Source organism: Epargyreus clarus, unplaced genomic scaffold (assembly GCF_041222505.1).
Source record: "Epargyreus clarus isolate Ecla_fem2 unplaced genomic scaffold, WU_Ecla_fem_2.2 ptg000034l, whole genome shotgun sequence".
Classification (NCBI taxonomy): domain Eukaryota; kingdom Metazoa; phylum Arthropoda; class Insecta; order Lepidoptera; family Hesperiidae; genus Epargyreus; species Epargyreus clarus.
In genome coordinates, this window is record NW_027332239.1 from 2,819,360 (window position 1) to 2,846,326 (window position 26,967).

At 39.6% G+C, this 26,967-nt stretch overlaps 1 protein-coding gene across 1 annotated transcript; it reads left to right on the forward strand.

The window, feature by feature from the left end:
* The first annotated feature begins 21,578 nt into the window (after nt 1-21,578).
* Nucleotides 21,579-25,850, forward strand: LOC140756154 (uncharacterized). Its single transcript, XM_073091594.1, has one exon. It carries the CDS (start codon nt 21,579-21,581, stop codon nt 25,848-25,850), a length of 4,272 nt encoding a protein of 1,423 aa, XP_072947695.1.
* Nucleotides 25,851-26,967: the final 1,117 nt, after the last annotated feature.

The window sequence follows — 26,967 nt, forward strand, 5'->3', positions numbered from 1 at the left end:
TTCGATGTTTCATGATATCATTCTAGTGTCTATCTATTATGGTTCCAAAGATGGAGCCCTGACAGATGGACAGACAGCGGAGTCTTCATAATAGGGTTCCATTTTTACCCTTTGGATAGGGAAAAATAAAAATAAATATGTTTTTACCTACTATGCTGCCTTCAAATAGCAAATGAATGGTAAATAGAGTTTTCATAAAATAAATTATTTTGTGACATATCCTTAAAAATGAAGTCAAAAGGAGACGTAGCAACTTAGGCTAATGATAAGCGTATTAGTAAAAATATTGCTATCCATATCTGGATCTCTTGCTATATAATGTAGTGGAGTAATGACCTTATCAACACAGCCGGTGGCTAAAGTGCAGCTTATTATAAAATAAGACTAAATATAAACAAAGTATACCTTTTTAATAAACACGTACAACAAGTTAAAAATAATAGAATATTGTTCTCTATTTTGAACAAGTGAACGAATTCTGAATTTTATTAAAATAACCGTTTGCTGAAGAAAATGTATCTGTTTATTCAAAATGTTGTTTTACTTAATTGAAGTTTGAGTGTTGAGTTGAAAAACCTTGTGCGGTTTATTTTATTTAAAATATTGTTATATTATGCCTTGTTTTGTTGGCCTTAGCTTTTACTGCGTTGATTACTTAAAATGTATATTAAGAAAAAATGAAAAATCAGGCTTTTTTATTTTTCTCAGAAAATCCTTCAGGTTGATACCCTATCAGGGTGCATAAAAGTTGTCCCTGTAGTTCCGGGACCAAAATAGGGCTACGGTATCCTCTGCCTGTCGTAAGAGGCGACTAAAAGGGGGCTTCCGGGGTTGCGGACGGCAAGAGTGGGAGCTCAAACCACCCGGACAGCGACCCCGGGAAGGACGGCGGTATGTGTATTCGCATACCGTCGTGCACACCAGACGGTGTGGTGAGCATCAAGCTCACCTGGGAGGAGCCCGACAGGGCACAGCGCTAAGAGGACTCCGGTTGCGTTCCGTTGGAGATCCCGGAGTCCTCTACGCAGCGCCGAGGACGGCCACCGGGGGGGTTTTAGTGCGGTAAGAGTAACCCACATAACCCTGTGTCGCTCCCACGGCACCGGTACCCTTTTGTAGGTTTCCCCCTCGTTAACGAAAAAAAAGGGTGCATAAAAGTATTTGGTCCGCCATCTTTGGGCGTCCACCATATTGGATTTAGAATGGCGTCACTGAGCTAATCAATTAATGATTAGCTTAGTGACGTCATTCCTAAAAACAACCTGAGTATGCAAAATTCCATTTCAATGGCTTTGAAATTCAGTTGCAACATTTAACCCCGACGAAGTAACAATCACTGAAGTTAGAAATTACCCAAACATGGAAGGAAGATGTTATTAAATTTTTTTAGTCGTTCCAGTTTAGTTCTCAAGGGTAGGGGTGCATCTAAGGCCGAGCTCCGGTAGGAAATTAATCTAAAGCGGGGTTGATTACAAATGGCAATGGGCGGCAGTAGCCACTTAACATCCGGTGGTGGTAGAGCCCTTTGTGGTTCGACTCCGGCGGCACCACCGCCACACCTATTTCTGCCTAACAACAGCAGTGTTAAGCACTGCTGTGTTTTGGTTTGAAGGGTGTGGTAAGGGTGCCTCCGTTTTCCTAGGCGCTCCAGCTTAGTCCTAAGGGGCAGTGACGCATCTGTGGTCGACTTCAGGTATAAATATCTAATCCTATCTGGGGTTGATTAAAGATGTCCATGGGTGGCAGTAGCGACGTACTTGTACCATCAGATGGACAGCATGCTCGTCTGCTACTCCAATATTTTATAAAAAGGTAAACTGCATGCCTTCTCCGTTTCATATTAAATTTGGTCGCTAAAAATTAATACTCCCGTTCAATAATAATAAAATATATTATGAGTCTGCCCCGTGCTCATTAACGTAGAAATATTATGCAGAAACTTTTGGTATACATTCCCAAAATAATAGTAAATGTGAAATGTAAAATAGCAACTACAATGGTCTAAACACAGATATAAATCGTAAGAACGCCACGAGACGAAAATGTTGATAACATTGAAAGAAACGAAGAAATTATTGTCATCTCACTTAGTTCCATTATTATTTTACATACGATGTCTTCTATCCATTCATCCATCAACCTTTAAGAGACCACTGCTGGATATAGGCCTCTTCTAATCTGCGTAACTCCACGCCCCGATCTCTTACTGGCCGATTAATGCGAAATTGACACAGAAGAGATACAGTTCTATTTACTATAATTTGATAATAACTCGTGGCTGACAAATGGTCCTGTCTAGTGCTATTATGGGTGAATTTCATTAACTTCATTATTTTCTGACTAATATTAACCTAATATAATACCCGCGCATTTTACTATCGTGGGATAAATATACTATATACTTTGAAGGTGGTAAAACCCTTTGTGGTTCGACTCCGGCGACACCACCGCCTCTCCTATTTCTACCTAATAACAGCAGTGTTAGGCGCTGCTGTGTTCCGGTTTGAAGGGTGTGGTAAGGGAGACAGACTTTTCCGAGGCGTTCCAGCTTAGTCCTCAGGGGTAGCGGCGCATGTGTGGCCGACCTCAGGTAGGAATATCTAACCCTATCTGGGGTTGATTGCAGATGTCCACGGGCGGCAGTAGCCACTTACCATCAGGTGGATTGCATGCTCGTCTGCTACTCCTATATTATAAAAAAATACTCATTATACCTTAAAAAATCGGCTTTTTAGTAATTCACAGGAAATTTTCCACAAGCTCTTTCGACGTGTCCACACATTTGTGCGTTTGCAGAGGTTTGGAGTTTGCAGCAAGTGTGTGGATACAAAGTAACGGGCGTGTACACGTGTTTTATTCACGTATTTATTAATGGTGTACAATCACTATTATCCATATTCTCTATCTGTCTGTCAATCTAACGCAAGCCGCTATCTACGATTTAGATCTACGGTCAAACATTAGCGAGGAACGTGTCATTTCGCGCTTCGTACATTCATGACATTAAATTGCTATTTATATTCTGGTTTTAGTCTCGTACAATGGAGTTATTGTTCCAAGGGATTTTAGTTGGAAATATTTTAATAATATAATTTTTTAAATAAAAAGTTCTTTAGCGGCACATTTTCTGATAGGTAAAAAATGTTAAGACGTCAAGACACGTGACCTGATCGAAAATGAATATTGTATTTTACCACATATATGATAGTACTTTATACTGATAATTAAAACAATTCGTGTAAAATTATTCTCTAACCATTCCAAAATATCACTAATGCACAGCTTTAATTATCAAGTTTCCACTTCTGCCGGCACTCCTTGAGTGCAACCCGTTGATTGTTTTATGTTATATTGTTATGGGCATATTAGAATATGAAATGATGTCTAAAAGTTATTTGATAGTTTTCGTATGTTAGGACAGTGTGGTAATGGAGAATTATATTTCCTAGGCGTTCCAACTTTTTGTCCCTGTAGTTTCAGGACCAGAATAGGGCTACGGCATCCCCTGTCTGTCGTAAGATGCGACTAAAATGGGGCCTCCGGAGTTGCGGGCGGCAAGAGTGAGCTCGAACCGCCCGGTAAGTGACCCCGGAAAGGGCGGCGGTATGTGTGGTCGCATACCGTGGTATACACCAGACTGTGTGGTGAGTCCATCTCACCTGGGCGGAACCCGACGGGGCAGTGCGCTGAGAGGACTCTGATTGCGGTCCTTTGGAGACTCACACTCTCAGTCACTCCCACGGTACCGTGTACCTTTTGAAAGTTTCCTCTTCAAGAAGAAAAAAAGGTGTTCCAACTTGGTTCAAGGGTATAACGGCTATGTCAGATAGGACCTTAATCTAATTTGGGGTATATTACACATGTTATAGGTAATTAAGTTTCTGATATTAGACTCAGATTTCTGTGCTACTAGGGTACTAAATATATTCCACTAAGTAATCACTTCCACTTTGTAAAATATATTTACCTCATTTCACTGTGTTTTCACAAATCTCTTCAGGAATGATTGTGAAAATAAGTTCAATGAACAGACAGAGCTACATCACCTTTTTATACGTATATATCGGGGGACATTAATCAAACTTGAGATATTAAAACTTAGCCAGTCCCGTTTGAAACTACGAGAAGATTTAATTACTTTGAGGGAATTTGAATAGCAAATACGGTTCTAATTAATATTGTTTACGCCAGAGGTTCTCAAAATTTCATCTATCATCCAATTTTAGAACCAATTGCTTTCTGACTACCCCCCAAAATTGACAATTTCCGTTCTTTAGGAATTGGTCGGCGAAAACAAGGTAATTCGTATAACAATTACCTTTTTTGGAATAAGTTAACAAAGGAAAGATCCGTTATAATAGCAAACCAGTGATCGCCTAAAATAATACCCCTACTTTCTTTGGACGTTGGACCTCAAAGAGATGTCGGCCACTTTGAGAAACACTGCTTTGCGCTGTCATAGACCCAGGTAACAGATGTTCTGCGTTATTCAATTAAGTACATAGGAAACTTTAGCAAATGAAACGATTTACTTTGTTCAATAACCAGATTTCTGTTTATATTGTTAACGAATTGATTCGGGCCCTAGCAGATGTGCTATTTTTGGGAATTGCGTTTTAAGTTTTTGCGATTGTTTCGTTGCTGCATTATGAGACTTGTTTGGTCGCATACACAAACACCCAGAACAGAAATATAATTTGTTATTTATATGTTTGACTGACCTGGGATCGAAGCCGGAACCCTCAGCGTGTCCGCAATAATAATTTACATAAATTAATCTTCAGTAACAATGCAGTAATCGACTTTATGTCCAGATGTTCATAGAACTAAACAAAGATATTATTTTTTTACCTCAGCCGTTTATTTGAAAATTTTCTCAGAATTATCTAAAATCAGATGCAATACGTCGACTTTAAAAGTTTTCTGTAAAACTTGATATACCTATTCTAACGGAAAATAAAGTTTTGGTCGAAAACCGCTTGAAGGAGTTTTCATTACTTCCTTTGTTCATTGTTAGATAATTCAATAGGGCTGAACTTTGAAGTTATAATTATGTACTTATTTACGATAGGAAGATATTTATTTTATCTTTGATCACAAATAACAGTGAGAGAAAATAATTGATTCCGGACCATCAATTTTTTTTCAATATAAAAAACGTCGAGAATAGGGGCGACCCCCATTAATTTCAAGGTTTTTCACTTTAAGTGTTGATTGTTATAGCCACCATTACACTCTCTGTAAAAAAATCAAATGTCTATCTATAACGGTTCAGGAGATAGAGCCCCGTGACACACGGACAGACGGACAGACAGCGGAGGCTTAATACTATGGTTCCGTTTTTACCCTTGTGAACGGAACCCTAAAAACTACCAAAATATATTTTTTCTTAGCAGTACTTCATAATATCTTTTCTATTGTAATATATTAATCAGTTATTGTAGAATTTCTTATTTAAGTTATTTATTACAAAGAATCGGGTTTTCAGTTTTTACAATAACCTGTTTAATTTAAACTGCGGTTTTACGTTGTAAGTAACAATTAGTTACGAATAACAATTTAAGAGTTGACATATCGCCCAAATTAATTATAATACATTGAAAAATATAAGAAAAATATGTTTCTTTTGCTGCTAAAGTAAGATAATTAATTTCTAATCAAGAAGTAATTTTAGATGCCAGGCTGTAAGCAAATATTGTATCGTAACTAAAGTATCGATAGCATATCTTAGTATTTTAACAGACTTCCCAAAGAAGAGAGGTTGTATAATAATTGTCCCTAGTTTTCCAGGAAAATCGGAAAAACACAATTTCTTATAGACTTGAGCAACTCGAGTTTTTCTTAACCAGATAGTTAATTGTATCAGGCGTTACTTTGCGGAAATCCATGCTATTAAGTTAAGATTAAAACTACTTCGCAACAATCCGCTACAAATATGTATGATGGTATATACTTTAAACCATGCAGTATGTACCACCCTCCCTCCCTCAAAGGATGCATGCAGATGCAAAAATTAAAAATATACACCACCAAACATACCACCACCAACAGGCGTTTCGCTCCAAAACGGAGCATCATCAGGGTAAGTTGACTCTACGACGGTTAATCGTTAAGATTAACGTCATCTTAGACATGGTGATGCAGAGGTGCTTCCATCATAAACTATAGAATATATACCATCATACATATTTGTAGCGGATTGTTGCGAAGTAGTGTTAATCTTATCTTAATTTCTTAACCAATTTTAATTTTATTTTCTTGGTATGAAATGGTGTTTCATTACGTTACTTTCGTATCTGGACATGATTATGGTCTGATAATTTGAATTTTGATTTATGGGGTGGAACTCCTCATCTCTACCCTTGTTTTTGTACATACTATATGATAACTTACCTTCTACCTACCTAATTTTCCTGAAAATTAGAATGAACATCAAGATACTCAATCTAGAATAACGTGATGTGATGGAAAATTTGCCCTTCAACTTTTCAACGCTGATGATGCAGAACTGCTTAAACCATACAAGTTACGCATTCGGAGCTTACGAATATTTAATAAGATTGCGAAGCAGAGACATATGATGGTAAATTTGACCTTCAACTCCTTAGACCTGATGATGCACAGGTGCCTCCGTTAGAAACTATACGAGTTAGCTATTTGTTGCTAAAGTGAGATAATTATTTTCTAATCAAAAAGTAATATAACATGCGAAGCTGTAAGTAAATATCGCATCGGAACCAAAGTATCGATATCATATCTCAGTATTTTATATCTGTCTGCATTTCATACATTTGGGCAACTGCCAAGGATGTCAATGTTCGTATTTATCATACTGATAGTCCCTTATTTTGCTGCCAAAACTTATCAGCGATTTGCATAATTTAATAATAAGAAATAAAACAATATTACGACTACTCTTACAAGGTTTTATGACAAAATATTGGAAGTTTTTTATGTTACAACTAATCTATAGGAATAAATAATTCTGTCTCTGTTTACAAGCACAGATCATTTTTATGTGTTTTTATTATAAAAAATGTTTGGAAAGATACCCGAATAATAATAAATAAAAATAAAATAATAGATAATAAAAACGAATGCTACGTACGTTCCTGCTTTATTTTTTTTATCCGTCGATTCGAAGAAACTCGAATGGTAAGGTTTACAGTGTTATACTGTAAAGATTACGATTGAATTGTGTGTGTTATTTTGTGTGACACTCTTTTCGTGTGTCATTTTTACTGAAATATTTTGATTTTACTAATTTTGATATTTTGACTCAAATATTTTACTAATTTTGACCTACATGAACCATTCATTCTAAAACACTTGTCCCTACACAATGAGATTTTATACTCATCTTTGTCTCTACATTAGACATTTAAGTATTGTACTCGTAGAGTAGTGATAGACCGAATATGGGGAGAAAAAGTATCATCTACAAGTTATTACCAATTGGTAAAAAGATTTATTTTTATTTATTTATTTGGGAAATAAACAATTCATATTATATAACATAGGTAAATAGTTCATAGATACAAACAGAGGAATAATTACAGATTCCACTATTAATTTTTACAATAAGTTAAAAAGCAAAATGAACATGAAGTACAACAATGAAGAGGAAGAGACACATACATTAAAAAAATAATAAAAAAAATATGTATAAAATTATGTAAAAATCTATTTAAGTTCTCGTATTATCTGTCGTACACTCATCCTGTAGATCGAATTACGGAAAGGATCGACGCTTTGAAGGTGCTTGTTGTAGTAAGAACATGACCGAAATATAAAAGTACTACTGGTATACTTCTACTTGCTCTAAAGATGTTTTGCTTTAAACGTTTTAAAGAGTCTTTGTACCCAGAATTGTTGCAGTAATAACATAATGATCGTCTTTGTTTGAAAACTGAAAATTTTAATTATACCGCGGTAAAATTTGTACACGTGGAAAATTCTGCGGCATAGAATATACTATTTACTACAGGAAACTGCAAATGGCCCTGCCCTAAATAATAAATAGCATAGCTCTCGGAGAAGAGGATTATTTGAAAATTCGGGTTTTTTGAGCCGGATAGAAATCTAAATGTAGGTACATGAAAACGGTATTTCTGTGGATTTGTGTAGATAGTTACTTTTTACCCATTTGTACTGGCATGGATTTTTTTAATAAGATTGGAGCAGCAAACGAACTTGTAGTACAACTTTTTTTTACAATATAGGAGTAGCAGACGAGTCTGCAGTCCACCTGATGAGAAGTGGCTACTGCCGTCCATGGACATCTGTTATCAACCCCAGATAGGATTAGATATTCCTACCAGAGGTCGGCCACAGATGCGCCACCACCCCTGAGGACTAAGCTGGAACGGCTCGGAAAAGTCTGTCTCCCTTACCACACCCTTCAAAACGGAACACAGCATCGCCTACACTGCTGTTATTAGTTATAAATGGGTCTGACGGTGGTGCCGTCGGAGTCTAATCACAAAGGGGTTTACCACCTGCAAATATATGTATTAAATATTCATATAAATGCCTTTATTGCAAGTGAAAGGTGAAGTTATATCAATATATTCACGTGTGACACATTAGGCCCATAAACACGAACCTTCAAATTTTATTCGCATTAATTTTCGCACATCGATTTTCCACGTGATGCTCAAAGCTCTCATGCACACACTCCTCGCTTATCAACTCGCACCATACGTTATACGCAATGTCTAAGGCGTAGCACACATTAATTTTTAAAAACTGTAATATATTTATCATTATTAGTTATCTGGATGCCCGAGCTTTGGGTATATTTTTTACCGAAGTTTTCTAAAAATGACCCCTAGCTAGGTTGAAGGTTGAAGGTGGTATAACCCTTTGTGGTTCGTCTCCGGCGGTATCCTCGCCACACCTATTTCTGTCTAACAGCAGTGTTAAACGCTGCTGTGTTCTGGTTTGAAGGGTGTGGTAAGAGAGACATTCTTTTAAGAGGCGGTCCAGCTTAGTTCTCAGGGCTAGCGGCGCATCTGTGGCTGAGCTCAGGTAGGAATATCTAATCTAATATTCTATCTGGAGTTGATCACAGAAGTCCATTGGCGGCAGTAGCCACTTACCATCAGGTGGACTGCATGCTCGTCTGCTACTCTTATATTATAAAAAAATAAGAGAAATATTTCATACTAACTTCAATGTAATCTATGCCTTACCCTACCAGTACCTTGTTAGGGCTAATAAAGCGTTATAGAGCGAACATGGTATTTATGTAAAACGTTTCCGGTAATGTTTCCTTGATCTACGAAAATCAAAGACGATTCTCTAAATTTCATTAACATTGTGGCACTTTTGGATTTGGAGAAAAATATATGGTCGGAATAAAAAAGGCTTTTCTTAATCAACTGATTCCGTTCTACCACAGGCGTCTTCGAGCATAGAGAATGAAACGTTATGATGCGTTGTAAGATGTTATAAGATCCGCCATTATAATATACAAGAAATCGTGGAAGACCAAAACTCATGTGGCTAGACGGAGTTGAATCTGAAGACTCTGGACGTGACGAAATGTAAAGAGAGAGCCAAGAATAGACCAGGCTGGAGGAATATTCTGGACCAGACCAAGGTCCACGCGTAGCTGTAGTGTAGATGATGATTATAATACACAGAGATTAATATAGACAGTTAGAAATATCTAGTGCTATCTAAACCTAGTCCGGCAGTTTAGCAGGTCGACTGCCCTTTAGCTATTGCAAAGAAAACAATTTCTGAGCGCCGTCAAGAAAATTACTTAAATTTTCGGAGGTAATATTTGCCTATGTTATGATTTTCTTGCGTAAATAAGATTTTGTCCCCTCAACCCTTGTTTGAAAATGGTTCAAGAAAATACGTCATTATATTTTGGATTATAAACTAAACGCTATTATTTAATTTATAAATTGAGGGTAAAACAGGAAGATTAATAAATAAGATAGGGTGGCGGAAAATTAATCACCCTATTTTGTTTTTGAATAACTTTTGTACTGAATAAAAAAAGTGATTTTGAGTAATAGAAATCTTAACCAGGACCTGTAACTTTTTTTGCCAACTCGAAAATATGATATCTGTCAAGTGTCTTTCATCAGCGTTGACACAAATTTGCGCCTGTTTTATCATATTTTCCACGACTTTTCTTAAGATTTCAGCCGGTAACAGCAATTTCTATTACTCAAATCACTTTATAATTCAGTAGCATTACCATGAGTTGGCATAGAAACGCCACTATAGAAATGGTTAATAGAAAACTATTGTCATTTTGCTAGTGAATAACATAACTACTATCGTTACGGTATTTCTTGACAACGTCTGTCAAATTAATGAGTCATGGGACCGAATTTGTATGGCAATAGATCATAATGACATTCGCTAGCGATTTGATTTCGATAGGTTTTTTATGTATCGAGTTACGTCACTACGGAATTTAGTTCTACGAGTAACCACCAGAGGCGCTGTACAATTTTTCATACATTTATTTTACGCAGTCGCTAGCGAGTAATACTTTTGTAAACTCATGGTAGTCCTACAGTACTCAAAAGTTATTCAAAAACAAAACAAAAGTAGTAGCTCAGAGTGAATCAGCGTATGCATGAATGTATGTGATAGCTATGTTTGCTATTTCACTACACGATAGGATTGATACGAGTAATGATGAAATCCGTAGACAAATTAAGCTTACCGTAGCTATTAGAATTGGACGCTGAAGTGGGAATATTCCGACTGTATCGCTCGGAGAACGGATACCCTGATGAATGGTTCTCGAATGACAGACGTTTAGGTGAAGCAAGGTCTCAATCAGGTGGATAAAAACATCAGAAAAGACACTTGTAGGAACACCTTCAAGAGAATGATTCGGGAGCATTACTTACACATGTCCTCCAATACTTGAGTCTTTCAACTTTCCTTAACTCACTGTGTTGTATTTATTTGTATATATTATATTTGTATTATAAACTTACATATTATTTATTATTATTATATGTAGATATTGTATGTTTTTTTTACAGTTTGTATTTCTTGTTTATGCCAACCACATGTTATCGTCATCACCCAGGGTCGACTGGCAGAGAATGCCATTATGAATTAAGTTTACCCTTTGTAACCCTTAGCTTAAGGTGTACAAAATAAATAAATAAAATAAATCTAATATAACCTAGTGGTTGAAATTAGCCTTCTAATCTGGAGGTTCCAGGAGATTCGTAATCCTAGGCGCGTACTGATTCTAAGAAGTTATGTGTGTAACAGAAATTAATTATTACTTGCTACTGCGGTAAAGGAAAATATACTTCGAACTGAAATGGCTAACGGATTAATGGATTACACGTGTTAGACATGTTGCCACCTTCAAATAAACCAATGGAAATTATTAAAAAAACCCTCTATTCGAAAGGAGAGCAGAATAAGCAATTTTATTTTAGTCGTATTCGCGGGTATCTTTTGAGCGGCGGATTTCTTCCCTTGTTTGCGCCGCTTGATACCAGCTTAAGCCGCGTGTTGAGTTGCTCGCTATATTGCGTCAATATCGCGGTTGCCACCCCGTTGGGAGGATAAAGGTCCTATCTTTATTTCTTTTCTTTGAAAGGTTTAATACGAACCCAAGATAATTACTGTTATGACGTGGTTATTGCGTTCCTTGAAATGGGTACTAGTAAGCCATAAATATTGCATGTTATATTGGATTGACTTAGATGTTATTTTTATATAGAAAAGGTATAATAATAGGTTTGAAGGTGGTAGAACCCTTTGTGGTTCGACTCCGGCGGCACCACCGCCACACTTATTTCTACATAATAGCAGCAGTGTTAGGCGCTTCTGTGTTCCGTTTTGAAGGATGTGGAGGGAGACATACTTTTTCGAGGCGTTCCAGCTTAGTCCTCAGGGGTAGCGGCGCATCAGGTAGAAATATCTAATCCTATCTGGGGTTGATTACAGATGTCCATGGGCGGCAGTAGCCACTTACGATCAGGTGGACTGCATGCACGTCTGCTACTATATTATAAAAAAAAAAAAAAAAAATATGGAAATATAATCTGAACAGTAGATACAAACTATGCCCAGAAAAAAACATAAAGCCGTAACATTTCTGTCTTACAACAATAGTGTGAAATTACGCTTTTTCCGGTTTGAAAGGTTTTATTATACAGACCCACTAATACAGGTTCCATTATAGGTTTTGAGGTTAGCAATTAAAGATACATACAACCGACCTTGAACGATTATCAAGCCCCTGTTAGAAAATGTTAGAGAGCAATGATGACTTTTTTAACCAACATTCTACTTTTTTCGGAGATTGCATAATTTATTACTCCTTATAGGTTTTTTAAGGATTTTCGAAAAGATTTCGACACGAAAAAGTAGCCGTATTTTGTGTTGTCTCAAAATGCAGCAACTCTTCAAGTGAATTGGAACTATCATAATTAATCTGTCTGTTAAAATTTCACCTCTTCACAAACACAAGAGTTAAGCCAACGTTAATTTTACACTTAGGTATAGAAAGCGGTGATTACCGCAACGAAAGATTTGTATAAGCCAACAGACTTATGCTCGAAAACTCATTTAGCTCGCGTTTGACTTACAATTGGCCTTTCTTATAACAGGCATAAGTGGAATAACTAACGTTATTTACTTAAGAATTTTATCTACGTTTAATTTGCTACATTTTCTTACGTAAATACTGAAATTCCGAGGCTTGAAAAAGGAGGATAAAGCAAAGAATGTTAAATGAATCCAAGGACCTTAACTTCAAGGAGGAATTTTATTTTATGGAACTATTTTTAATAGAACTACTTTAAATAGGCAAGAGCTACTTAGTAAGAGTCTAAAATAACAAACTTGTCCGAGGCGTTCCAGATTAGTCAGGGGTATTGGCGCATCTGTGGCTGACATCAGGTATGAATCTTATCCTATCTGAGGTTGATTAAAGATGTCCATGAGCGGCAGTAGCCATTTACCATCAGGTGGACTGCATGATTGTTTGCTACTCATATATTATAAAAAACATGTTAGCGCGAAGCAGTTCTTAAGTTTCGATGTCAGGTTTATTTCAACCTAATAACAGCAGTGTTAGGCGCTGCTGTGTTCCGGTTTGAAGGGTGTGGTAAGGGAGCCAGACTTTTCCGAGGCGTTCCAGCTTAGTCCTCAGGGGTAGCGGCGCATCTGTGGCCGACCTCAGGTAGGAATATCTAATCCTATCTGGGGTTGATTACAGATGTCCATGGGTGGCACTAGCCACTTACCATCAGGTGGACTGCATGCTCGTCTGCTACTCTTATATTATAAAAAAAAAGGTGACTTACGTAAGTTGCGACCATCTTAGTACTAAGAGTGGCAACACATCTGGGATCGGGTAGAAACCCTGTTCTATAAGTTAATCCTCCCTTTTATCTATTCTACCTTCTATCTTAGTACTATATGTATCCTAATGTAATCTATAGTCCGATTCTTAATTAGGTAGGTCCAAAATGTAAACAAAGGTGTTGACCTATCAAGAAAATATCAAATGGTAGTTTCTTATTTTTGACAATATTAAATTAATACAACGATAAAAAATAATAATCTAAATAAATTAAAATCAATTCACATTACCCAATATTTATATTAACTTAATTTCATTTCATACAGTAATAATAATAAAAAACAAGATTTATGGTAGAAAATTAAATTGTGATAATGGTAACACAATCAGGATCCAAAACATTTTTAAGTTTGTAGTTGATATTATTTATTTTCTTGATTACGAAAATAAATAATATCAACTAGTCAAACGTAGTCGAACTCGAAGGTTTTTTAGTTTTTATAGCGCGTTTCTTTAAATTGTGTGCAGTTATTAAGTTTTTGTTTTTTGTTGAATTTGTGAAAGTTTTCGTTTTGTTAAGGTTTCCACACAGATTAGTAAAGATTACTCACTCCTAACAAGAAAATGTACCCAGTCTTGAGAATTGAAATACAATACAATACAATACAATACTCTTTATTGTACACCAAGTTACGTGTAAGCGACAGCCCTACACGTTAAGGCTGCATCGCGCCAGCCCTACACCGTTCTCACGCTGCATCGTGCTTGCGCTGCATCGGGCCTTCGCGGAACGGCCAACGCTGACGAGGCGCGCAGGTGGCCGTCCCACGCGCGGGTGGCCGTCCCACGTACAGGTGGCCGTCCACCATGGAATCAGTTCACCTCCATCGCGGAAAGTGACTCGACCTATCCCATCAATTTATTTTTTAATTTCATTTTTGTTAAAACTTGTGTAAAATTTGTGTTAAATTTAAATAAAAATTTAATTTGTTCGCGAAATAGACTGCAATTATTTCCTCGACGCCCAGCTCCCATAACTGGCGCAGTCGAAAGTTCCCGGTTTGTGCGTGTTTCGGACTATCGCAATTAAACGAGGAACCCATAAGTGGCGCAGAACCCATAACTGGCGCAATCGAAAGTTCCCGGTTTGTGCGTGTTTCGGACTATCGCTATTAAACGGGAAACCGAACCATTGAACGAGATCCGGACGTCGGGGAACCCTGCTCAGCTCGCTACATCCAAAAATCGATGTGCAAATACGAGATGAAGCTACTTCTGAGGCTCTACTGGAGCTTGACGATCAACACTATATACTATCTTTTCAAACCCCCACGAAAGTACAAACGCTATGTGGACAGGAACGCCATCAAATCATCGAGGGTAGTTTCCTTGCTACTATACCGAGAACCTGCAGCATCAGAACAACAGAATTCACTATCACCAACGTCAACGATAAACTCCGTGGACAGCATTTCGAAATACTTACATTCACAAATTCTGAATTATTAGCCTTGTCATCTTCAAGGAATCGAAAAGCTCATTTCAACATAACTGCAATAGATCTTAATAAACTACATGTCATTGAAGACCAAATATCAATGGAAACTTCACCAAAAGTAACCGACGCCACTTCGATGAGTACTTACCATACTACTCTTCCTCTGTACCTGTTAATCCTACTGGGTACAATTGCTCTCGCTATTGCGTACATAAGGCGATACCGGCGAAATAGAAAATCAGAAGACATATCAAAATCGAATGTTGAAATATCTCTTCAACCGTGTGCAACCTCAAGTGAGCATCACTCGTCGACAGCTACACGAGAGGACAAGAAGGCCGCAATATTTGCACTAAACGTAGGCAAATAGTTGCTCAGCTGGGGCGGGAGAAGTTACGTGTAAGCGACAGCCCTACACGTTAAGGCTGCATCGCGCCAGCCCTACACCGTTCTCACGCTGCATCGTGCTTGCGCTGCATCGGGCCTTCGCGGAACGGCCAACGCTGACGAGGCGCGCAGGTGGCCGTCCCACGTACAGGTGGCCGTCCACCATGGAATCAGTTCACCTCCATCGCGGAAAGTGACTCGACCTATCCCATCAATTTATTTTTTAATTTCATTTTTGTTAAAACTTGTGTAAAATTTGTGTTAAATTTAAATAAAAATTTAATTTGTTCGCGAAATAGACTGCAATTATTTCCTCGACGCCCAGCTCCCATAACTACCAGATTTATAGTAACAAACAGAAATAGTTGCGTTTAAAAAGTTTTGCCACGTCTCCGTGCTAAAATGTCCCTAAAATATTTGAAATAATTATTTATTTATTATGTAAATTACGCTATATTAGTTATTTATTCGTAAATTTTCTCTAAAAATGTTTATATTTGCCAAGAATTCAAAAAAAGAACTTACTAATAAGCCGTTTGTGGCTTCATTCAATTTCAAGGCGGCGAAGTATCTTTACTAATCTATGGGTTTCCAATACCTGTAATCGTATTTTGACAATGTCATTTTTTTTGTTTACATTTATATGGACACCTAATTATGAATTAGACTATAAATAGCTTTTCTGGAAATATCTTAACTTTCTTAATCTTAATTGTTTTGTTCTACATGAAGTTGGTTACAGATGTCGTAACAGTGACCACTTAGCACTTAGATGCTGTATTAATGTTTTTCACTATTACGTCCTACATACTACAAAAATTATAGAAATTTTAGTGCGACTATGTTAACATTAGACGAATAGGATTAAGCTTGAATCATATATTTAAACGTAACATACGTTAATTGTCTGGTACAAGGATTCTTCTCTCGTAGTAGTAAACCACTAACAAATGTAATTGCATTTCGCAGATAGCCTTACATTAAGTCTAAGTTACAGCTTACTACTTCATACGGTTAGAACATTGGGAATCTATTTGTATTTATTTACTACGATATAATGTTTCTCTTTGGCTAAGAATTTCTTTTTATTGCCATAGACCTATAAAATTAAAGCATATAAAGTAGAACAGTCTGTTTGAAATACCAAAGTAATAGAGTTTTAGTTAATGTACTCTTTATGATATCAAATATTTAAATGTGTGTCTTTCTATTTGTTTCATCTAATCTTTGACGGAACTTTCATAGGTAGTTAACGGATCTTATTGCTCCTAATAAGTCTACTGTTATTTCAGAAAATAATTGTTTCTCTGAGATAAAAAATTCACGTAATAAATATGTTTATTTATTACAAATACACACGATATTTCATGTGTTCATGAAATATCGTGTGTATTTGTATTTTTAAGCGTAGGTGTAACCGCGGGGAACAGCACTATAACTATAAAGATGGTACAATATTTCGTTTCCCAATGGAATTAAAAATTGGAATCAATATTCCAATTTTTAGTGATACTGATCTCAGTTCGATTCCTTAAAACTCCGGAAAAGTTCAGAAGAGTAATTAAAAAGTAATAAAGAAGTTGTGTCATTAAGGAGAATATTTGAAATTTGGCCGGGTAGTAACTTTTCTGTCTTTTTTATGAGTAATCAGGAAATTGGAGTCGAAATTCGGTGAAATAGACTTTTATATATTTCCTAAAAGCTACGTTGCTAAGGAAATTCTTGTCACAAAACAACTTGTCAATATTGAACGATAAATAGCAAGCCTTTTACAAACTCTGTAGGTTACCCATGAATTATTTCAATAAAGATAAATAGATATTTAAACTTAATTTGGTTTCATTAAATGTAACTGGTAAAATAATAAGTGACAAAGATTTTGCAAAATCTGTTAGCCTATACAGGACTGGTCTCATTATTATTAATAGAGAGAGAATGTTAATGTAAATTGCTTTGAGAAAAAATTGGCAATCGGAAGAAAACTGTTCTAGTACCAAATATACCTGTCAGAAGTACTTTGTAGGATTTTGTATAACCGTACTTGAGATATACGAATTTATTACTAACTAGTAACCCGCTGGCGCTTCGCGCGGGTAGAATTGAATAAATGTCTATTTTTTTTCGTATTGAACTATCAGCTAACAGATACATGCCATCGCAGACTTATTTTTAAGGTGTACAATAAATAAAATCCTTACTAATATTATAAATCCGAAAGTAACTCTGTCTGTCTGTCTTTCTGTCTGTCTGTCTGTCTGTCTGTCTGTCTGGTTGTCTCTTCTTCATGCCTAAACCACTGAACCGATTTTAATGAAATTTTGTAAAAAGATAGTCTGAGACCCGAGGACGGACATAGGATAGTTTTTATCCCGGAAATCCCACGGGAACTAGGGATGGCGATTTAAGATCTATTAATCGGAGAATCGATCTTTTGGACCAAAAATTCGATTATTTTAATCGATTTTAGTAAGGACTGAATCATAAACTATGCATTTGATCAAGTGATGATCTTTAGCAAAGTTGTTGTCCATGAGCCCACAAAGGTTCCAGAGTTGGTATAAACAATTTTCGCCAAACGGTACCACTGTCGTTCCAATGAAGGTACGAATTTTCAGTTTTATGTATGTTAGTATGTCATATTATTTCTTTAAAATGCGGGCGAAGCCGCGGGCACCACTAGTAATAAATAAAATTAAATTCCTTTATTTCAGGCAACTAAAGACCCATATAATGTGTGTTAGTAACAGATTACTTATACAATACTGTAGAACATTATTTAGATATATCTCGAAGGGTTCAGCCAGGGTTTTAATGTAAGCACAAAAATGTGTTTATTTACGAAATCTGTAAAATTATCATTGTTATTCTACTTTGTTATCCATGTATTATATATGCAAACCTTCCTGTTGAAACACTGTCTATTAAAAAAAAAAAACTGCATCAAAATCCGATACGTAGTTTTAAGATCTAAGCGAACATGGGGACAGACAGCGGCAAGCGACTTTGTTTTATAATATGTAGTGATATAATATTTTGTAACCGTACTTAAACTGTAAGTCTCGAAATATGAACTTTAAAAGCTCTTTAACTTTTAACATCCATCCATTAATATTTAAGTCTTCAATATTTAGTATTGAATTAGGGTTGCGTATTCAAAGGAAAAAAGCAGAACTCTATTACTAAGTATCCGCTGTCTGTCCGTCTGTCATACGACTCTGTCTTAGGAACAGTAATATAGATACTTGAAATTTTCCCAAAATATGTATGATGGTGGCCGCTATAATAACAAAAACTAAAAATAAAAAAAAAAATCTTCAAAATGAATGGGAGTCGCCATATAAGAAATGGCTATTTTTTAGCGTTTTTCGCTTTATCTATTGAACCATAACCGATAGACTATTTAAATGTTCACAATATATTCACTTCTAAGGCTGCTATGATAAGGAATACTGAAAATACAAAAAATAAATAAAAATTTGGTGGTGCGGAACCCTCTTTGTGCGAGTTCGACCAGCACTTGGTCAATGATTAGACATTTCATATAAAGTAGAGAGTCCTTGAGTATCTTTTAATTAAGATGCAATCAGAGTTACTAGCTTTGGTAACAATTTGATTAATCTTTATCAGAAATTTAACTAAGTTTAGTTGGCTCTGAGTGAACTTTGGTAGAAGTACTCTATTACTTAACTGTAATTTATGTTGGTCATTAATTTAAACTGAGTCCAAAGTCCGTTAAATTTAATCTAAGAGTTATAACTCAAGTTTAGTATTGATATAACTATTTCTTTAATAAATATATTCATAACTTTTTATTCCCGATAAAAATACAAGTCAAACGTTTTTTTACTTTGTTATGCTAACTCATAAAACCAGTTACCAGCCAGTGATTAAATGATAACTTATTATAATACAAATTATACATAATGGAAATAACACAAAATAATTAATTAAAATAATACGAGTACTATAATTTATAACCACTTGGATGATAATGTATGATTAGATTAGGTGGTAGAACCCTTTGTGGTTCGTCTCCGGCGGCCACACCTACGAGTATTTCTCAGTGTTAGGCGCTGCTGTGTTCCGTTTTAAAGGGTATGGTAAGGGATACATACTTTATCGAGGCGTTCCAGCTTAGTCCTCAGGGGTAGCGGCGCATGTGTGGCCGACCTTAGGCAGGAATATCTAATCCTATCTGGGGTTGATTACAGATGTCTATGGGCCACTTAACACCAGGCGGACTGCATGCTCGTCTGCTACGCCTATATTATATAAAAAAGGTGACATTTTAAATCAAATATGGCGGATGCCCCAAGATGGTGAAACAATTATCTTTTATCCACCCACCATGTAAAATGAAAGGGCTTTTATATGCTTTTAATTTGAGATGTAATAATAATATAGGAGTAGCAGACGAGTCCACCTCATGGTAAATGGCTACTGCCGCCCATGAACATTAGTAATCAACCCCGGATAGGATTAGATATTCCTGAAATTGGTCACAGATGCGCCTCTACCCTTGAGGACTAAGCTGGAACGCCTCGGAAAAGTATGTCTCCCTTACCACACCTTTCAAAACGGAACACAGCAGTTAACACTGCTGTTATTAGGCAGAAATAGGTGTGGCACATAAATTCATATTATGTTAAGGACATAAATTCATATTATGCTACGCAAAAATATTAATTTAGCGACGCTTGAGCGAAACACCTCAAATATAATATTAACTAATTTATTTACAAATATAATGACTTTGGTAAATATTTCCTTTTCAAGAAAATGTTCTTCAACCTGTACGTACCAGTTGTCGAACATTCTCGAGGCTGGAATAAGCGAGAAAATACACGGCAATTTCATAACCGTCAAATGTTTATTCAATTACGAATGAATTATGAATGATATTGACTTTCAGACGGTTTATAATAACTGGGTGGAACGATTTGCGATTGTTATATTTTTACCCCAAAGTAAGATTATGAATATGGCTTTGTTTGTTTGCTATAATTTAACGCCTGACGCATAACCGATTGTCATGACATTTTGTACCCGTTGTCAGATATTCAGAAAAAAAAATTAGCAAAAAAATAAAACCGACTTCTATGTCACTACAAAGTAAAAAATAATTGAAATAAATGTTGGTTTAGTACATATTTCTGAAGTTGGCGCTCAATATATTTCGTTTGATAACGGCGTAAACAGCGTGTCCAATATGTAAAGGTAGTGTCGGCGACTAACTGATGTTATTTAATTAAGATATGTAATTAAGCTTGTTTTTTATGTCTATCTGAATATGTTTATATAAGTTAAATGAGAGAAATAAATTACGTAAATTTTAAGTTTAGGATAAGACACGGTAGATGGCGCTATCGGTCGCATTTGTAGTATTTTGTTAAGAGGTTTTAGGTATTTTTATGAAAATTGTATTATCGGTTAAGTTTTTGAGTTTTATACATGTTTTATATTTCTAAAGTTTATGTTATCTCCTAGAATATGTTTCTAGCTTCATTTTGATGTAAGTTTAGTAAGAATCAATTATGATAATTTCGAGATAATTAGGATTATTGACATGTGAAATGACGTAAGATGTACATTTTTGGAATATTTTCACGAATAACTTTGTAACTAATTTAGGTATGATAATGTAACCTATGTAGCTAGATAGGGCTAATTATGAGGATTCCAACGATATATAATACATGCATGTAACTTTTGGAAATTGAATAAAGAAAGGGTGAAAACTAGGTCAGCCAAAGTGAAAATGACACGAAAATGGGCCTAAAAAAGCGCGGCTCTCTTTACGGTATTGCTCTGGGGTAGCTCAGAAAACCAGTTTTCCGGCCTAAGCATGGTCTCAGCAGAGAAGAATACGAAGAAGACTCCTGAAGAAGAAGAAGACTCCCGAAGAAGAAGAAGACTCCCGAAGAAGAAGAAGACTCCTGAAGAAGAAGAAGACTCCTGGAGAAGAAGAAGACTCCTGGGGAAGAAGAAGGAAAATCTGAAGACGGAAGCGTTCCTGCGCAAGAAGAGGAAGTAGGGGTTAGGTCGGGATAGGGAAGAGGCTTTGGCTGGCCTACACTCTTGTTTCTATTGCACGTCAATTATTGTTTCTATTGCACGTCACCCCTTCCCCGCACCTACCCTCTCTACGGCACGGGACAGGCGCAACTCCCCGACGCGACGACTATCACCACGAGCGGGCTTCCGGCGCCGGACGGAAGAAGGCCGTCCGTACAACATCACGCCCGCACCCCTATACGGTCGCAGGTTAGGTGGCGGCGTGGCATACCACCACACCGCCGAACACACTGCGCCCCGCGACAACAGCTGGTCCTTCGAGCCGGATCATCGTGCTAGTCGTCACATCGTCGGGTTACTGACGCCGCCATGCCAGTCACACGGAGCCAGAGGAGAACCTCGCCGCCGAACCAGTCGACTGCGCCCCGCGCCACGGACAGCGCGCAGGGGACAACTGACTCTTCGGGGACATCGGGCACCGTAACTGAGGGTACGCTTACAACATATGAGTCTAGAGTCACTTCAGGCACCTTGGCAACTGTTCCAGCTGCTCCAGGTGTTCCAGCTGCTCCAACTGCTGCAACAGCTGGAACCCGGAAAACGCGGTTGGTAAAGTCAACGAAACGTCGGGAGATGGAAGCCAAGCTGGAATTGGCGCGCCGACAGCTGGAAGAAGCAAAGGCAGCTGCAGAACTCGCCAAGGCGCAGTGGGAGCTGGTCCAGGTGGAGAATGAAGAGTCCGAGGTCGAGGATGAAGACTGGTCGCATAACGCGAACATCCACACATGGGTGCAGTCGACGGTGGAGAGGATGTCCGTGGCGGGGCATCAGGGGGAGGTGTCCGGGGAGGGGCACCGACTGGGGGCGTCCGGGGAGGGGCGAGCCAGTCAACCTCCAGTCACTATCGTCAAGCCTGAAGACCAAGCGGAACCTTCAAACAACGGGACCAAGGAATTGGCTGAGGCCATCATGAAGGCCATTAGTGTTGCTCCGAGGAATGCATCGCAACCTAACTACGTACATGAATTACCCGACTTCGATGGAAGAAGCGAAGAATGGATCGCCTTCAGGACGGTATATGAGGACACCGCACCGCTGTTTACAGATGCACTGAATATGGCGCGGCTGCGGCGGTCAATTAAGGGCACGGCAAGGGAGGCTATCAAGAGCCTATTATATTCAGAGTGCCCTCCTGAAGAAGTAATAGAAGCTCTTCGTCGAAGGTTTGGAAGACCAGAAGCCCTGATCCTGATGGAACTGGAAAAGGTAAAGAATCTTCCTAGGATCAATGAAAATGCGCGCGACATCTGCGTGTTCGCCAGTCGAGTGAACAACACCGTCGCGACAATACGGGGGCTAAGAAGACCGCAGTATCTACACTCACCGGAAATGGTAAGGATTATCGTGGGTAAGATGCCGGCGGTATTGCAGTATCGGTGGTATGACTTCGCCGCCGACGCAGAAGATCAAGATCCAGACCTGGTGCATTTAATGAAGTTCCTCAACAGGGAAGCGGACCGGTGTGGACCATACGCGACGCAGGAGACTACGCAGCAGCCGCGCCAGCCTCCCAGACGTCAATTCACGAACACCACGTCCGAACAAGTAGAAGAAAAGAAGACCTGTCCACATTGCCAGTACCAGCATCACCTCTTTGAATGTCGCAAATTTCTACAGCTGCCAATGAAGGAACGGTGGGACGTCGCTACCAAGTCGAAGATGTGTTTCAAGTGTCTCCAAGGACGACATCGGAAGGAAACATGTCGGCGTCCACCGTGCAAGTCATGTAAGCGGTGGCATCACTTCGTGCTTCATGAAGAACGATGGGATCACCCGAAGCCCGAAGAGAAAAAAGAAATTGCGAATAACGTCATGCTCCCGGTGAACACTGCAAGGACAGCGAAGGCATATTTGAAGATGGTTCCTGTTGAGCTATATGGACCGAAGGGAGCTGCCCGGATCCTGGCGTTACTGGATGAGGGGTCAACTGTCACGCTTCTCGACTCTGCGGTTGCAAGACAAATCGGCCTCAAAGGACCCGTGGAACCCCTCACCTTGGAGACCGTGGGTGGAAAGACCATCTTCAAGGAAGACTCAATGAAGGTCAACGTCAGATTGAAAGGAATGCACCAGACCAAGAAGAGAACCATCTCTGGGGCCCGCACGATAGATGACATCAACCTGACGCCTCAGAGATTGGAAATAAGAAGGATCGAAGAATGCGCTCATCTCAAGCCAATGTCGAAACAATTGTATTATGAAGAAGAGTCACCCAAGTTGTTGATCGGACAAGACAATTGGGAGCTCATCGTGTCCAGAGCCACACGCAAGGGGAAAAGAGGTCAACCCGTAGCATCATTGACCTACCTAGGGTGGGTGCTACACGGGTCCGATGGAGCAGCATCAAGACCTGTGAACTTCGTAACCTGCGCGCACGTGTCTTCTAAAGAAGAGGATTTGGAAAAGGTCATCAAGGAACATTTCGCCGTGGAATCGTTAGGGATCCAGCCACGTCGACCGACCACAAACATAGAAGAAAGGGCTCTGGCAATTTTAGAAGAGACAACAAAGAGAGTGGACAATGGGCGCTTCGAGACCAGCTTGCTATGGAAAAACAAGGAAGGGAAAATGCCCGACAATTACAAGCAAGCGGAAAACCGGTTAAGGAACATCGAGAAGAAACTGGATGGGGATCCGGCACTGAAGCAGGAGTATGAAAGTCGGGTAAAGAATCTCGATAGTAACGACGCAACGAGGGACGTGCCCAAGGACTTCGGGAGCGGACACAGATGGTTCAATGGACCTTCGTTCTTGGCACAAGAGGAGGAATATTGGCCGGAACCACGTCCTGTCAAGGCGGAGCACACGAGAGAAGAGAAGGAGAGGTCAACTGTGGGGGCAACGAAGCCCGTTGATCGGCATCCGACTCCGAACCCAGTCAAGTTCTCAAGTTGGACTCGACTAGTAAGAGCGACCGCGAGGGTACTACAATTCGTCGACCTGTGCCGAAAGAAGAAACACGCAGTGAACGTGTCCCGCAAGTCTGAGCGTCAAGATCCTACCTGGAAACGAAATAAGAAGAAAGCCAAGGTAGCAATGAAGCCCGTGAACAAGAACACCCAAGAAAGAAGATTCATTCCCCTCGAACCCGACCAAATAAGAGAAGCCGAAAAGATCCTATTACGAAGAAGCCAAGAAGAGAGTTTCCAAGATGAAGTACGCTGCGTAAAGAAGATGAAGCCATTCGAGAAGAATAGCAGGCTTAAGAAATTGGATGTCGTCATGGAAGATGGACTACTACGACTCCGAGGAAGAATCGACGCGGCAATACACACTCGGCAAGATAAGAAACCTGTGGTGTTAGACAGCAAGCACCACATCACCAGACTGCTCATCGCGTACTACCATGAAGAATTCAACCATGGTAACCACGCGACGGTGATCAACGAGTTGAGGCAGCGCTACTGGATCCTGGGGCTACGGTCTGCGGTGAGAGCGACGGTTCATCGGTGTCAGTGGTGCAAGGTGTACCGCGGCACGCCACGACTCCAGCCGATGAGGAATCTCCCGCTGGAACGATTACGGCATGGGGAACCGCCGTTCACATGCACCGCCGTGGACTACTTCGGGCCCATGAGCATCACGGTGGGTCGGCGTCATGAGAAGAGGTGGGGCGCTCTGTTTACGTGCCTCACAACCAGAGCCGTCCACGTGGAACTGGCAGTATCTCTGTCAACGGACTCCATGATCCTGGCGCTACGAAGAATGGCAGCAAGAAGGGGGATGCCGAAGACGATCTTCAGCGACAACGGCACCAACTTCGTGGGGGCCAACAAGGAACTTCAAGAAGCCCTCGCCAGCCTCAACAAAGAAGACCTCATCACCACAGCCGAGCGGATGAGCATCAGGTGGAAATTCATACCACCTGGGGCTCCGAACATGGGCGGGGCATGGGAGCGCCTGGTCCGTTCCATCAAAACGGCCTTGGCGGTCACCCTCAAGGAAAGGCATCCCAAGGAAGAAGTCCTGCACACTCTGCTACTGGAGGCGGAGCACCTGGTGAACTCAAGACCTCTCATCGAAGCCGACGAAGACAATGAAGAAGGTGCCCTCACTCCCAATCACTTCTTAATTGGGAGATCCTGCGGCACAAGATTGGGAACATTCACCGACGAAGACCTCACCGGCCGGCGCACATGGAGGACGGCGCAGCGACTAGCCGACCACTTCTGGAGCAGATGGGTGAAAGAGTATCTTCCAACTCTGATCCCGAGAAGAGTCGACGCGAGAGCTGCCACAAGGGAGTTGCAGTGTGGAGACACGGTCCTAATAGTAGACTCCACGCTGCCACGAGGAGCCTGGCCGCGGGGTGAGGTGGTCCGAACCTTCCCTGGGCCCGACGGTCGCACCAGGGTATTGGAGGTGCGCACTACGGGGGGCGTGTTGAAACGTCCCAGCTCCAAGTTGGTGCTACTGGTACCAGCACGACGTGATGAAGAGCAAGCGGTCGACGACACAGGCGGTGGAGCATCGACCAGCGAGCCAGACTGCGGGGAGGCGGTCGTCACGTCGAGCCACGAGCATGGAGTCGCCGGGCCAGGAGTTGGTGCTACGCACGAGGGGGAGGATGTCGGCGACTAACTGATGTTATTTAATTAAGATATGTAATTAAGCTTGTTTTTTATGTCTATCTGAATATGTTTATATAAGTTAAATGAGAGAAATAAATTACGTAAATTTTAAGTTTAGGATAAGACACGGTAGATGGCGCTATCGGTCGCATTTGTAGTATTTTGTTAAGAGGTTTTAGGTATTTTTATGAAAATTGTATTATCGGTTAAGTTTTTGAGTTTTATACATGTTTTATATTTCTAAAGTTTATGTTATCTCCTAGAATATGTTTCTAGCTTCATTTTGATGTAAGTTTAGTAAGAATCAATTATGATAATTTCGAGATAATTAGGATTATTGACATGTGAAATGACGTAAGATGTACATTTTTGGAATATTTTCACGAATAACTTTGTAACTAATTTAGGTATGATAATGTAACCTATGTAGCTAGATAGGGCTAATTATGAGGATTCCAACGATATATAATACATGCATGTAACTTTTGGAAATTGAATAAAGAAAGGGTGAAAACTAGGTCAGCCAAAGTGAAAATGACACGAAAATGGGCCTAAAAAAGCGCGGCTCTCTTTACGGTATTGCTCTGGGGTAGCTCAGAAAACCAGTTTTCCGGCCTAAGCATGGTCTCAGCAGAGAAGAATACGAAGAAGACTCCTGAAGAAGAAGAAGACTCCCGAAGAAGAAGAAGACTCCCGAAGAAGAAGAAGACTCCTGAAGAAGAAGAAGACTCCTGGAGAAGAAGAAGACTCCTGGGGAAGAAGAAGGAAAATCTGAAGACGGAAGCGTTCCTGCGCAAGAAGAGGAAGTAGGGGTTAGGTCGGGATAGGGAAGAGGCTTTGGCTGGCCTACACTCTTGTTTCTATTGCACGTCAATTATTGTTTCTATTGCACGTCACCCCTTCCCCGCACCTACCCTCTCTACGGCACGGGACAGGCGCAACTCCCCGACGCGACGACTATCACCACGAGCGGGCTTCCGGCGCCGGACGGAAGAAGGCCGTCCGTACAACATCACGCCCGCACCCCTATACGGTCGCAGGTTAGGTGGCGGCGTGGCATACCACCACACCGCCGAACACACTGCGCCCCGCGACAACAGGTAGGAAAGTACGGCAACGAAACACTC

Coding starts and splice junctions, on each gene's coding strand:
- LOC140756154 (XM_073091594.1), top strand. CDS start 21,579: ATGCCAGTCACACGGAGCCAGAGGAGAACCTCGCCGCCGAACCAGTCG.